This window comes from Haliotis cracherodii, unplaced genomic scaffold (genome assembly GCF_022045235.1).
Source record: "Haliotis cracherodii isolate W230 unplaced genomic scaffold, xgHalCrac1.p SCAF_10, whole genome shotgun sequence".
NCBI lineage: Eukaryota > Metazoa > Mollusca > Gastropoda > Lepetellida > Haliotidae > Haliotis > Haliotis cracherodii.
Window position 1 is genome coordinate 36,611,026 of NW_027266265.1, and position 15,613 is coordinate 36,626,638.

The following is a 15,613-nucleotide window of genomic DNA, read 5'->3' on the forward strand; positions in this document are numbered from 1 at the left end:
ACTCTGTTGCTCATAAATCGTCTTCGTGGTTCAGTGGATAGAGCTACTAAAAAATGGTACTGGTTGTTATCCTGCTTGGCGATCGGCATTAAGTGGTTAAAACAAGGACTGGTCGGCTCGAAATCTGAATGGTGAATTCTCAGTGATTAGTACGGGTTAGAAGTGGTCTTCAGCAACCCATGCTTGTCCTAAGAGGCGACCAACGGGATCGGGTGGTCAGATTCGCTGACTGGATTGATGCATGTCATCGTATCCCAAATGCATAGGTCGATGCTCATGATGTCAACCACTGGATTGTCTGGTCCAGTCTCGATTATTTACAGACCGCCGTCATAAAACTGGAATATTGCTGAGTGCGACTTTAAAGTACAAGCAAACAAACAAACAATCAAACAAACAAACAAACAAACAGCACTTAAACGGACATAAGGACGGACTAGAAGAAGCAGCCACGCACAAAAACACGTGCAATGTCGCTATGCACGTGAAATACTATTGAACCCTATTGCGTGTAGTGAGAGGCGGATGAATTGAATCGGGTGACTTGGTTTCTTGAGTGTCATCGGGGGCACGTGTGGCCCAGTCGTCTAAGGCACCGCGATTCGCACTGCAGAGTTGCGTCCCTTGGGCACGCCAGAAACCTATGATTGTGGGTTCGAATCCCGGTTCGCCCCGATTATGTTTCTAGGTTTGTCAGCACCATACCCGTGCTCGTGGGTTTCACCGAAGCGGTAAACGTCTGAGACCTGCATCACTTCGGGCTTTCCTCCCACATTAAGCTGACACGCCGCGATATAACTGGAATACTGTTAAAAGCGGCGTTAAACCCAACTCACTCACTCACTCACTCTTGTGTGTCATCGCACATCGACGGCGTGGCCATCACTGGTATTTAAGCACTGGTGTGTCTGGCCCAGAATGGAGTAATTACACTGTCAGGTTATACATCTAGCTGGAATATTGTTTACTCGGGCGAAAGTCATAAAAGAATCTTCAAATCAAGTTTATAGAGAACCCGATATCCCATGCATCTGTGTAATTGTCTCGAATACAGTAATAAAAAACACAATTTATGAGACAAATATTTATTAAAAACATAATGTATGAAATCCTACACGTATTGATCTTTGCAGAGGTAGAACTGGCTATGGTTGAAATCTTAGTCTTTGGCCAAGAATCCATGAACACCAAAATGAACACTCGAACAATCTGACAATACCCTCCGTATCAATATCCATACGTCATAGATTTAGGGTAGCTTGCTGGAGCACATGATGGTGGGGCGGCGTGACAGTGAGTCTGCAAAACATAAAACGATTGCAAATAAAGAAGAAGAGACTAAAATACTGAATCAATAATCATATATTATGTCCATTGCTCGCATCTATTCTGTACAGCGTATTTGCGGTAAGATTATAAACGCTGTTTGGTTTGGTTTAACGCCACACACAGCAATAGTCCAGCGATACGAGACCGCGGCCTATATCGAGTCTAGACCTGAAAATCCAGTGATTAATATTGTGAGCAAAGATGAGCGGTTGGGATGCAATAAACCAAGTCACCGAGCCTCTTCACCCACTTTACAGGTTGTTTTGATCCAAATCTAACGCGGATAAACGCTGAGTTTGGATAAATGAGTAATATTGAACGAAATCGCACAAAAGACCTGGTACAATTAGGTAACATTTAAATACTATTTTAGTTATTTTTACAGTTGAAGTGTTTCCGGACATATAGAAATGAATATAGTTTACAATATACAAATACTTGTACCGCTGTCAAGAATGGTAACCTTTGTTAAATTTGGGTCAGTAGGTAAAGTCGTGGTTAAAGCGTTAGCTCGTCACGCCCTTTGTCTCGGGTTTTATTCCCTATATTGGCACGCTGTGTGTAGCCAATTTATGGCATTCCCCGCTGTGATATTGGCTTGATAGTATTCACCTGCTTATGTGTTAAACTGTATCACAGAATGACTCGCATGACGCTCTTGGTAGAAGGTGCTTGCTCTGTCTATTTCACAGATTTCTTCCTCAGTTAACTTACTGGACTTATTTGATAATATAACAAGTTGATAAAATATTTAATGTAGTGATCCTAACATATAATGGTTTTGATAAAGCAATATTGACAGCTTTTACATTCTCTAATCCACGCCGTTATGGAACTGGAATACTGTTAAAAGCGGCGTTAAACCCAACTCACTCACTCACTCACTCACTCACTCACTCACTCATTCACTCACTCACTCGTTCACTCACTCAATCACTCACTCACTCACTAACCCATCCACCCACCCACCCGCCCGCCCGCCCGCCCGCTCACTCACTCACTCACTCACTCACTCACTCACTCACTCACCCACCCACTCACTCACTCACCCGTTCACTCACTCACTCACTCACTCTCACTCACTCACTCACTCTTAAACCGTTATACTATCCGTTTCTCGAACTCACCTCAGCAAGACATCGTCTCCTCCTGTACACCCTGCCGACGAACGAAAGAACCACAACGATCACTATAAACACTATTACTCCTACAGCAATGCCCGCAATGGAGCCTGTGTTCCAGGTGATCGAACTGCAGCCATCGAGCTCATCCGAGTCGTCTCCGCAGTCGTCGAAGCCGTTACACGTGAGGGTGTTGCTGACACAGCGGAAGTTGTCACACATGAAGCGGTTACCTGAGCACGTACCTGTAAAGCAATTTAACGTGCAGGGGTATTGTCGACATTTTGGTTAGAATCAAAAGAACACGGAATGCTTAAATTGTAAAAATTTCAAATTTCAACTGTAGATGGATTTTACCCAATTCCACAATACAAGTACGTGGAAAAAAGCCACAAAACCCGTTCCATCATCAAGTGAGTGAGTGAGTTGGGTTTAACGCCGCTTTTAACAGTATTCCAGTTATATCACGGCGTGTCAGCTTAATGTGGGAGGAAAGCCCGAAGTGATGCACGACTCAGACGCTTACCACTTTGGTGAAACACACGAGCACGGGTATGGTGCTGACAAACCTGGAAACATAATTGGGGCGAACCGGGATTCGAACCAACAATCATAGGTTTCTGGCGTGCCCAAGGGACGCAACTCTGCAGCGCGAATCGCGGTGCCTTAGACGACTGGGCCACCCGTGCCCCTCCATCATCAAGAAATCTCACATGGCCATTTGTATATCACATTCATTAAAGAGTCGTAGAATGCCCACGTGATTTCCCGAACACCTTGCGACCTCCAACACAACTATTAAATGTAAGGTGCTGAATGTGTCGCTTTCTGATATTGTCTGTTCCCTTTCATTATGTTTATGTTTGTGGGCAGATATGCGCCCTTACTGGTATGACGCTTTGTTTGTGCGCATTTGGCAGGGATGGGTAAACAGATTGAAAAACAACCATATGGACGAATGGCCATGGAAATAGATATCAACTGATATCAACATCTTATGAACACCTGGGTTGGTTGGTTAGTTGGTTTAATTTGTTGTTTAACGCCATACTCAGCAATATCCCAGCTATATGACGGCGGTCTGTAAATAATCGGGTCTCGAACAGACAATCCAGTAATTGATAACATGAGCATCGATCCACGCAACTGGGATCGATGACATGCATCAACCTGACGAGCCTGACCACCTGATTCCGTTAGTCACCTCTTACGACAAGCATAGTCGCCTTTTACGGCATGAATGGGTTGGTGAAGACCTATTCTATCCCGGATCTTCACGGGTCTCAAGCACCTGGGCTTGATCAAGGTTCTAGCTTCTGTGCATGATCGTCGCATTTAAAGAATAAACAAGCTGAAATCAAAGCCAACTCTTTCTTCATTGAAACTGCAGCTTCTAACATGCACTTAAAGATGCTGACATAGACCCTTTAAACTCACCGGCAATTGCTGATTGAAATGACGTCACAAGGACGTCGAACTGACCAGTTTGGTAACTGTTATCCGTCGTGAACGTAAACGTCAGCGTATTTCCACTTGAGACATAGTCTGAGAGTGGCGCAAATCCACAGTCTCCATTTGCTCCTGAAGCAGTTGTAGAACATATTAAGTGTAGATCGCAATAGGGTTACGTCAGTTAGAAAGTCGGGTTTAACGTCCCTTTGGACAATATTCAGGTTAGTGGCGTCTTAGCATATTGTTGAAGGAAATCCCAAACTAATTAAGAATGTCAACGTTTACCACTACCACTTTGGAGAAACCATATGGTAAATAATCCTCAGGGCCAACCAGCCCCACCCCCCTTCCGACATATGACTCTACATGTTATTAAACAAAGTTTAGGCAACCCCTTATCCATGTGGTATCCTATTCAGAACTTTGAATGTCCAATGTCCATCACAACGCAAATCTATCTGCGTGTCTCAAATGTTGATATAGCGTAGCCGTCATACAATGTCTGAGTCCTGTGATATAATTAGATCCATGACCTTTGTTCTGAGACACCTTGTGCATGGTAAAAGCGGTTAATCACTAGCTGACACGGTAGGATGTCATCTGTGGGAAGACGTCACCCCCTGCTAATACTCCCCCGTCAACAGAAAGCACTTTCCAGGTTCCATAGTTGGGTACTGGGACGTATTTTGCTGGAAAAATATATGAATATGCCCAGCCGTACGTTGTTCACCAATGTAGCGACTACAGCATATCAGGTTCCGGTGTTTGGACTCGAAACACGAACCTTCTGATCCGGGGGCGGACGCCTTTTCCACACGGCGAAAGAGCTTAGCTCAGCCAGCGGACAAGCTAAGGATGTCATCTGTAGGATGGCTGGACGCCCTGCTACAGTATCACTACTACAATGTACATGTACAGCTTATCTAAATCTGAGCGTTTACTATTTTAAATTTTATATATTTTATATATTTTGGATTGTGTTTTTATTAATATTTTCTTCATTGTTTGATATGTGTATCCGTCATGTACATAACTCCATAACCTGATTTCAATGTATATAAACAAGCGGTAATTTGACCTATATACTTATTTAAATACAGTAAAGTACGGTTATAACGAACTCAAAGGGACTACTAATTTTAGTTCGTTATAACCGTAGTTCGTTATAAGCATATAAACAGCATAACTACAGCAATTAGTCGAGACCAAAAAGTAAGTTCGTAATATCCGTCAGTTCGTTATAAGCGTGTTCGTTATAACCGTAGTTTACTGTAAAGCACTCCCCAAACTGCTATTTAGTGAATTGTCCTGCATAACACCATTGCTTTACCTAACCGATTTTACTGTTTTGAATAACATCTGCTCCCCCGAAATATTAATGCATTTGTTTGTTGCTTAATGCCGCACTTAACCGCATTTACGACCTGTAACTAATCGAATCTTGTGATTGACATAATAAACAATGGTTCACGCTGCTGGGGTACGATGACAAACAATCAACAAATCCCCGATCCTGAGCCAAACTCCGCAATGTCCATTGTGACTAGCATACACTGCTGCGGACCTCATTCTAACCAGGAGATCCACCATGGAGACTGAAATGCCCCCGAATCAAATAGTAAACACAGCGCTTACCATTTATTATAGTACTGCCGTCATATATCTTGAGGCTGTTCGTGGTGCAGCCGATGCTTGAGCGCGTGTTGAGAGATCTGATGTTCACTAACAGTTTATCCCCTATGGTGTTGGTCCGGATGGTCGTGGAACACGACATGCCGCGTTGCAGAGTAGTGCTTGAAAAGAGGGTCAGCTTGAGACGCATGTCCTTCGAGAACGAGATAGTTCTCGAACATTTCTGGTCCATATAATCTGTCAATAGTCAGGTTTTAGTAATATGAATATATAGCGTCAACGGCAGAGAACTATCAGAAATGATTATCCGCCGAAAACGATTCCAAGGCATAATAGTGGTGACAATGAATTATATTCATTTCAAATTCACATTGCAATACTGTCAATGCACATTTTACAAATAAATGTTTCACTTAAATACATTTCTACTCTTATTTGAAACATGATATTACATATTTTAAATATAAACGGCTCACTGAAATCCAGTAATGACACTTAGATGCTCGCGAAAAGTAATAAAATATTTGGTTATAATGGTCATCAATAAATGAGGGGGTTGCTGCACATATATTATTTATCCCAATAAAAAAATAAAAATAAATAAAATAAAATAAAATAAATTAAAATAAATAAAATAAAATAAAATAAAATAAAATAAAATAAAATAAAATAAAATAAAATAAAATAAAATAAAATAAAATAAAATAAAATAAAATAAAATAAAATGAATAAAATAAAATAAAATAATCTGCGTGTAAAGCGCATTACTCTATATGCAAATTTTGCTCGAAGCACTGTAATATGTTGATAGAAATCATAGCGGTATCAGTTTATATCTAACCAATATAACTTGGCGTAGTATCAGACCAGGGCAGACCTTATCAAATTGATAAAGAGCTGTCTATTTCTATTTGTGGCCATAACCAATCAGTAGAATTTCAGTCCTGTGTACGTATCGATTAGTTTACTGTGTAAAAGTGAGTGAGTGAATATGGTTCTACGCTGCCAGCAATTACACGTCGGGGGACACCACAAATGGGCTTCACGCATTGTACCCATGTGGCAAATCCAACCCGATCTTTGGCGTGACGAGCCAACGCTTTAACAACCATATTTCACGACCGCCCTTTAATGCATGAAAAGATGGAGAGGTATACGCAAAGGAGGTGTGACCCAAACATTTTATTATAATTGTACGCTCATATGCTGCCTGAAATTATTTTTGGACCATCTGTTGATAAAATAATAATATTTTTATTCTGACCTATTCAAGCTGGTTCAATATTTACTTAAGCAAAGGTTACATCAAAGTGTTCGACATCAGATGGAATGTACAACGCGACATTCATAACGACCTCTACTTTTATCATCGTGAATATATACAACTTACACTTTGAACCTTAAACCAGCCTAGGTTAATATCAATACATTGCACCTGAATCTGTAATATGTTGTAAAAGCCATACTTACATGTGTTAGGATAGTATCCGTTAACGCAGATTAAACAAAGAGACAAAATAAAGACACACTGGTTGAGGGACGCCATGTTGAACTGCACTGCGTATGATATCCGAAATCAGGCTATTTATGGTGAAGAACGCCCTTTGTTCGGTCGATTTCAACATGAGATGAAACCGTCTACATGCCCAAACAGGACTTAAAGTGCGTAACGACATCGTCACGAGTATTTCACATCCACGTGACTGACGAAAGGTTTGATAGCATTGTTATTGTAAGAAGAGAAGGATAAGTAGCGCTGACGTTGATAAACTTCATATTTCGTATCTTGTCATCAGCGCGCTTGATATATACCAGATAGATAGATAGATAGATAGATAGAGTGAATGACAGAGAGAGAGTTATATCGAGTGAGTGAGTGAGTGAGTGAGTGTATCATTTAATAAAACCAGAATAATACCCTCCCTAAAATGCAATTCTCCCCTCGTGAAGAGTGAAGGTCGTAGGAGATTCATCAGAATCGAAACGTTGCACCATCAAACATGCAAACGATATCTTGATCTCATGATTAATTAGGCACACATGCCTTTCAACACATTAGCTGGGCTTTATTTCGAGAAGTTAGGGATCAAAGGGCACAATCATGTAGTAGGCATGCTCACGTAAGTAGGTTGTTTTTATCAAAGGAAAAGGCTTGACTACGATACAGTTCACATTTATATGATATCACAATATAAGCGAGTGAGTGAGTGAGTGAGTGAGAGAGTGAGTGAGAGAGTGAGCTCGAGTGAGTGTATCAATCAATAAACCCAGAATAATACCCTCACTCAAATGCAATTCTCTCTAAGTGAAGTGTGAAGGTCGTAGAAGATTCATCAGAATCGTAACGTTGCACCATCAAACATTCAAGCGATACCTTGATCTCATGATTAATTAGGCACTCATGCCTTTCGAGAAGGAAACAATCATGTAGTAGGCATACTCACGTAGGTATTTTGTTTTTATCAAAGGAAAAAGCTTGACCACGATATAGTTCACATTTATATGATATCACAATATAAGTGAGTGAGTGAGTGAGTGAGTGAGTGAGGTGGGTCTTTTCGCCGTATCAGTATTCGAGCTTAATCATAGCAGGAGACACAAGAAATGAGCTTCACTCATTCTCTTCCCTTACATTTAAGTCCTAGCTTCCGATAAGTTAAGGAACGTGCAATAGTTTTCCACGTAGCCCGCTCACAGGCGATGAATAAATGTCATGGATAATACCTTGCTCATGTCGTATCAATGAGTTTCTGAGAACCGATGTTTATCCGATTACATTGGGTAAAGGGAAGTAAATCGCTTCGTTTGCGTCATCTCCTACGCGTGTGAAACTCTGTGACTTGAATGTTGGTAAGATAAATTAGTTGACAACAGATCTCTCGTGGCATATGGTGTGATGTACGCTGGGTGTGAGTCTGTGGGATACATCACACAATTTACCCCTCGAATTCGGTTGGGAACTTATACTGTACCCGGAGGCACGGGTGGCCCAGCCGCTGTGCAGAGTTGCATCACTTGGGTACGCCAGAAACCTATGATTGTCGGTTCGCCTCGCTTATGTTTCTAGGTTTGTCAGCACCATACCCGTGCTCGTTGGTTCCACCGAAGTGGTAAACGTCTGAGACCTGCATCACTTCGGGCTTTCCTCCAAAATTAAGCTGACAGGCCGTGATATAACCGGAATACTTTTAAAAGCGGTGTTAAACCCAACTCACTCACTCACACTGTACCCCTTTGATCATCATTGCGCGTTTTCTGTGCTGTGCTCGCATCAACCGTTCTGAAGCGGAGAAGAACCTTCTACTGGCTGTGTCTGGTGTCACAACTGCTGGTGTTCCCCTTGCTGAGTCCTCTGAGTTACCTGGTTCCTGCAGACAGTGGGGAGAAGACGACCCTGGCCATCACATCCCTACTGTCAATCTTTGTGTTCATGTCGTCCATCTATGAGACGTTGCCTAAACTTCCTGTAACACTATCTCCATTTTCGGTAAGATTCAAGTCTCAATTGTAAGGTGCTGATATATTATCGGTCACTACATGCACATGCTTAAAAATGTCTACAATGGATCTGCGACTCTGGGTATTCCTTACAATCTAACAATCTCAGTCAGATTTTGAACAGGTTTTCTTCAGCCGTAAAGTTATGTTTTACTTGCTTTTAGATATGATATAATCAACATTTACATGGAACACATGGTCAATAGCCTTACTCATGAAAATGCAGAGTGCACTGGTGTTATGCCGAGTTGTGCATTATTCCATTCTTATAGCGACTGGGAGATACCAGGTATAGGTTTCCGAGATAGCAAATTGCCTGTGTCTTACATTATAATCGCAAGCAATACTGATTAACTTAGTTGTTCCTTATGGGGGCTTTCAATCGCATATATGATGGCTTTGACATATTTAAGAACTTATTGGTTGTCCTTGCAAGGTGACATTTCGGTGCTAAACGTTTTAATATAAGACTTAGTTGTATTTCAGATGTGTGTGCCTTACTATGTTGATTTCACCAACGGTATTGACAATACGGCTAATATATACTCTCGTGGACACATGAAAACTACGAACTTTGATCCAAGTTAATGTTATACAGTAACATTTTTTTGTTTTTATTACTTCCTCTTTCAGTGCTCCTGGCAGCTGTTCAGACTTTCATTAGCTTCCTGATTGTGACATGCTAGATCAACATACCCTATTTCCATCGACTCCCATCAGACTACACAATACCAATCAGTCTTTAGACAGTATTCACAAAGAGGTCACCAACGGCAAGAACCATTGTGGTAAAGACGGGCAGCATGTTGAATTCAAAACTCGATGCAAAGACTGTTCGTTTGGCTAAATGAGTACACAGGTATTTGCGAAAAATGAACCATCATTTGGCTTCTTAAGTTTCTGGATGTTATTTTTTGCCGGGAGAAGTAATAAGAGAATTATTTATTACCAGCCCCGTTGTGGTATCCACACTTGTCTGTTTACAAATAATCAATATGTTAAGAAGTTGAAAACTGAAACAAGACGTTCATGTGAACACATCACAGGTTTATAATGTCGTATCACAAAAGATTTTATGCATTATACATATATATGATTTAAGTGATGCAATTGTCAGCAGTATCAGTATTTGTTAATCTCTAATTATACCTAAACTTATATATTAAGCCATGTCGTACTAAGTTGTTGTTCACTTTCTCAAAAACTGTAGGAGTACAAACCGAAACGTTGACGTGTCTGCATTTGTGTATAGAACATCCCAAAACAATTTAGAAAAACAACGAAATAATGTACAAAGTGGCCTTAAGCCAAACTCGTGCACACACGCATACACACACAGACCATGTCAAACGTCCTGAGTTCTAATACCAATAAATACGATTTATCATAAGCTATTTTGAGAATTATGAAGACCCTTGATTTCTTATCTGTGACACAATATGTGCTGCCCGGAACATCATGGCCGAAACTCATCACACTTTAGTGAGTGAGTGAGTTGGGTTTAACGCCGCTTTTAACAGTATTCCAGTTACATCACGGCGTGTCAGCTTAATGTGGGAGGAAAGCCCGAAGAGATGCAGGTCTCAGACGTTTACCACTTCAGTGAAACCCACGAGCACGAGTATGGTGCCTAGAAACATAATTGGGGCGAACCAGGATTCGAACCCACAATCATAGGTTTCTGGCGTGCCCAAGGGACGCAACTCTGCACAGCGAATCGCGGCGCCTTAGACGACTGGGCGACCCGTGCCCCCTATCACACTTTAAGTATTTTCCCTGTTTTAATTCACAATCGACCAACCCCGGCACATATTTACGGAGCACTTTCCCCAGATATTGGAGTACATTATGGTTGTAAATAGGGTGTCATTCGACGAGGGAATCTTAGTGAAACGACTGTCAAGTCTAGGTTTGTGTATTGGAGTTACGAAGTTCTGAGGTCTCTATTTAAAAGTTGCCTGTTTGCAAACTTTCGATATCCATTCAGGTGCATAACATATGATGCTTAACTCTGTTCTTGCAAGTTGCAGGATTATTGATTTCAGTCAAAGGAACCCTAACCCCCATCATCCCCGTAACAAAATGAAACCCGATAATCTGAATGATAACAAAGAAAATTCACTAATACCAAAATGTTCCCTGACAGACTGAAGAGTCTTATTGAACGTTGATGGACACAATAATGAATTTTATTTATTAGAATGAAATTAATTCCACGAAACTACTTTAAACCTTTATTTTTTTATCAGTGCTTGCGACGACGTTCATACAATGTTTGGCCTTCACTCTATGAAGGTTCATACGCCAATGAACTCACTCACACAAAGTGAAAGTCAATTCTTATATTTTCATATCACAATTTTTTACCTCAAAGGATGTAGATCTATACACAATTTTATAAATTACGTGTGACTTCATGTTTACACTGACGGTCATACAAGCAGCCCTATCGCGGAATGAAATAGTGCCTCAAAAGAAGAGGAGACGAGTACGTGTACATACTCACATTGTTCTACAGTGACGTCTTTCGTAGTTTGTTTACCACAAATATAGTCAAATAAGATCATCATTAGATAAGAAAGGTATGTTAAGAGGTACCTCAGTAAGTCAGCCACAATCACAGCGCGTCATAATACATTCACATCAATTACAAATGGTCAAAATAGCAGACACGATAAACGTGTGTTTTCTGTCCATCGTGTTGTGATAGCATCATCCTTTGTTGTCACACCTACCTATGTTATCCCACTCATGTATGCCCTTGTTGTTACTGTTAATCCTCTACTGTTAATCCTCCACTTGCTATATATATTCTGCACTATGCCCCTCATTCAGTCTTGCGTGACAACGGTATAAGGAGCTATACCGAAACGTCGCTTTTTACAGCATTAAAGAAGCTGTTATCCATAAAAATTGTGTCTATCTTGTCATCCGCCAACTTCTAAGTAATGCCTATCAAACAAGTGACGGGGGAGATTTCCGAAGTTGTTTATGAACCTGTGGCAGTTACATGTATTTGTAATAACTGATCAGGTATCCGATCATTGAAAGGTGATCATAAAGATGTGTCAGATAGATACTAAGGTAAATTCATAGATTGTTGCAGACTGCCACTGAGTCTAGCCACGGATCGAGTCGATACTACGATAGTGCATTTCTCCGTTTTGTTCACCAGGATGGGTGGTAGCGAGGATATCAGTGAACGATCATGCAGTAAAACTCTCTTATTTTTCTCAATGTATGCTACAATACTGAGTTCAAGATTCAAGGGTTTAAATGATCGGAAACAACGCTTATGTGTGTATTCTTGCTTGGGAATTGCCAGGGGTTCCCCTATGAATGTGAAAGTAGTCCGTCAGTGTTTACGTCTTTTGAAGAAATCGGTCTCGTAAAAAGACGTGTGAACGTCAAATTGTGTCGTTCATATACATGCAAGTCAGTTTTGCGGTAATGTAACCGACTTCTCTTCCAATGGGAAAGCCGTATATCGTGACAAACTTTATATAAAAAAAATTAGTCCTTTGTATCTATTTCGTATCTGACGACCAAAATTGAGGCGTGCAGGGCCTACTCTGACGTAGGGAGTCCTTGCGGCCCAACATCTGAAAAAAGTTTCAAACTGTGTTATACATCAATATTCCAGCAGTGTGTCGACATAAACATCCCCAATCAACAATCACACCAACGGATTAATAAATGCACTCAGAGTTACCTTAAATATGGACATTCGTGTCTAATCAATACACTAAAAAGCTAATGATTTGCAGACACATTACCGGTAGTTCAAGTAAACAAGAACGTTTGGCTTTTCCGGTCTTTAGATATGTATATAGCACTTGAATAAAACAGTCAATACACACGAGGCAATGGAATATACCTCTCAGACTATCTACACATTTCCGTCCAAACATTAACGTCTCGCTCAAAATTCAAAAGTTGTATTTTTTATCCACCAATTAGACAGAAACTAATTTCGTTCATAGTTTTGTAAGGGGTATTATGTACCCATACCTACAGATGGACTGTCAGTATTTTCGGGAATCCGTCGTATTTGATAAGTACAATGTAGATACTCATTGTTTCTTGAAGGCCTTATGTGTAATTGAATCCCAGTATAAAAGAAAATTGAGACATTCAGAATTCCTGAAATGTGATGTTTTGTGTTTAATATTAACACTATGTGAAGTATGAATGTAAATGCTGTATGCTAATACCATTTTTAGATAGAATAGGTCTTCAGCAACCCATGCTTGCCGTAAAAGGCGACTACGCTTGTCGTAAGAGGCGACTAACGGGATCGGGTGGTCAGATTTGGTTGCTGCATGTATCCCATCGTATCCCAATTGCGTGGATCGCTGCTCATGGTGTCAGTCACTGGATTGTCTTGTCCCAACTCGATTATTTACAAATAGCTGTTATATTGCTGAGTGCAAACAAACAAACGATTCCTAAAATGCTCTCATGCTTACACATGTATGCCAATTCCGGACATCAAAACTAAGGTTAGAAAACTATTGGAATCTTCAGAATTATAAGTTCATGGCTTATTTCAACTGTCAATTTTCAGTACCATCATGCATAATCTTTTTGAAACATTTGCTGTGTCTATTATTTTCGTATCAGGGTATATATTCTATGAATTACTTTCTATTTTATCCCACCGCCTCCGTGGTCTAGTGGTAGAGCGTCCACCCCGTTCGATCCTCGGCTGCGTCATATCAAAAGACGTTAAAAGATGGTACTTGTTGTTACCCTGTCTTAAGGGGCTTAAAGAAGGACGGGTCGGCTCAGAGTCAGTATACTGTGTCTGAGTGGGGTATTCATGTCAAACTGCGGCATGGTATCTCAGTGGGCTAGCACTATAAATCGGCATCAGTCCAGACTAGTACAAGCAGCCACACACACACGTGCATATAAGTGCAATAATCTTGGACGCGACGTTAAACCCCATTTCACCTCACCTCACCTTTTTTATCCCTGTAATGTACGGTATCCTAACATTAAGTGTATTGACGAACATCTCCTATATGTTCATCTTTTTTTTAAACAAAATTCACAGTAACCAGATTTGAAGGTTACACAACGGCAGACAAAGGGCCAACCTGTATTCCTAAAGGTCTCTTGTAAAATTCGAGAAAGGATTGGGATTATCGGGTTTCTCGCTAAATGCGCCATCATCTTGAAAGACAGCCTGAAGTGTATTACAAATACCATCACAAAATTGCATTAAATATTTGTCAACCAAATAAGGCATCAATACTTGTGGGAGATCGATATGCGAGTCAAACGAGGATATGAGCGTCCACACTGATGATTCGCGAAGGGCGCAATGAAGAGAGTTGATGCGATCCACCGCCGTTGGTCTGACATGTCTTGTCAATGGTTTTCTTCAGAGGGTGTACCTAACAAGCCTTGTGTGCTCTGACATCAGTCCCCATATGCATACTGCAGGTCTCCATGCAGTGCATCTCGCTCCATCCTCTTTCAATAGCATAAAAAACACACGAGCACGGTTTCCAAAATCTGGCTGCCCCACATGAAAATTTTGTACTTGTTCCCAAGGACAAAACCTCTAAGAACATCACCACTATATGCAACTAGAAAAGAAACTCATCTTCAAAGAAAGTTTAATAAAAAGAATATTGTTCTGAAATTAAATAATGCATCTTTCAATTCATATTGATGAAGACATATCTTCGACTATAAGGTCGTGATTTACAATGTGTTCGTGCATATTCAATTTGGATGGTTGCGTGTTTGTTGGGCGCATGATACTCCTTCACATAGTTTTTTTCAAATATGGGCTGCAGACAATTATTGTTTAGCTATGAGGAGCTGACAAAACACTTTAGTTTAACCATTAAATAGGTTTACGCAATACAACGGTTTTCTGTAAATCACCGTCTACGAGCCGAAGATATGCTGTAAAACAGGATGGCGCAAAACGAAATTGTCAGACATTTTGATGGTCATCGAAACACAAAAGCACCTCTTTGGAGACGTTATCTCCAGCAGGGCAACATAACTTGCAACGGGACGCTCGTCCACATGGGACGTTACGTCAACAAGAGAACCGTTTTCGGTTGGTCCATCTACGGAATCCACACCACATGTCACATTATAACATCTCGGACAATTCCGGGGTTGAGACCAATTAGTGTCAGAACTGTATTGAGAGAGTTGAGGGAGCACAATATTTTGCCCCGACATTCAGCAATATGACAAATTTCGCTTCCACGTCATCGCCAGGGACGCCTAGCTCGGTGTTGACAGTATCTGACGTTCAGGAGACAAGACAGGGGCAGTATACTTTCCCCAGAGCAGTCCAGGTTTTATCTTGACAGCTCTGATGGTTCTGCAAGTGTCTATCGGGGTCCATGAGAACGTTTAGCGACGCTTACTTTACTACACGCCGTAATGTTTGTGTGGAAGTGTAATGGTATGGGTGACCACAACGCTGGGAGAACAGAACTGACCATTGTGAATGGCAATTTCAATGGCGTACGCTGCCGGGACGACATCGTTTTTTATTTTATTCTACCCTTTGTGCACATACAGAGTCCACATGTTGCCCATGTAAC

General features: G+C 40.9%; 1 protein-coding gene across 1 annotated transcript; it reads right to left on the reverse strand.

Moving 5' to 3' along the window:
* Positions 1-1,069: 1,069 nt before the first annotated feature.
* Positions 1,070-7,132, reverse strand: LOC139454348 (neuropilin and tolloid-like protein 1). The gene is made up of 5 exons (XM_071235987.1): positions 7,005-7,132; positions 5,538-5,771; positions 3,888-4,031; positions 2,457-2,695; positions 1,070-1,299 (listed from the first exon to the last, which is right to left on the reverse strand). Exons 1-5 carry the CDS (start codon positions 7,078-7,080, stop codon positions 1,228-1,230), a joined length of 765 nt encoding a protein of 254 aa, XP_071092088.1. The 5' UTR covers positions 7,081-7,132; the 3' UTR covers positions 1,070-1,227.
* Between the last annotated feature and the right edge of the window lie 8,481 nt (positions 7,133-15,613).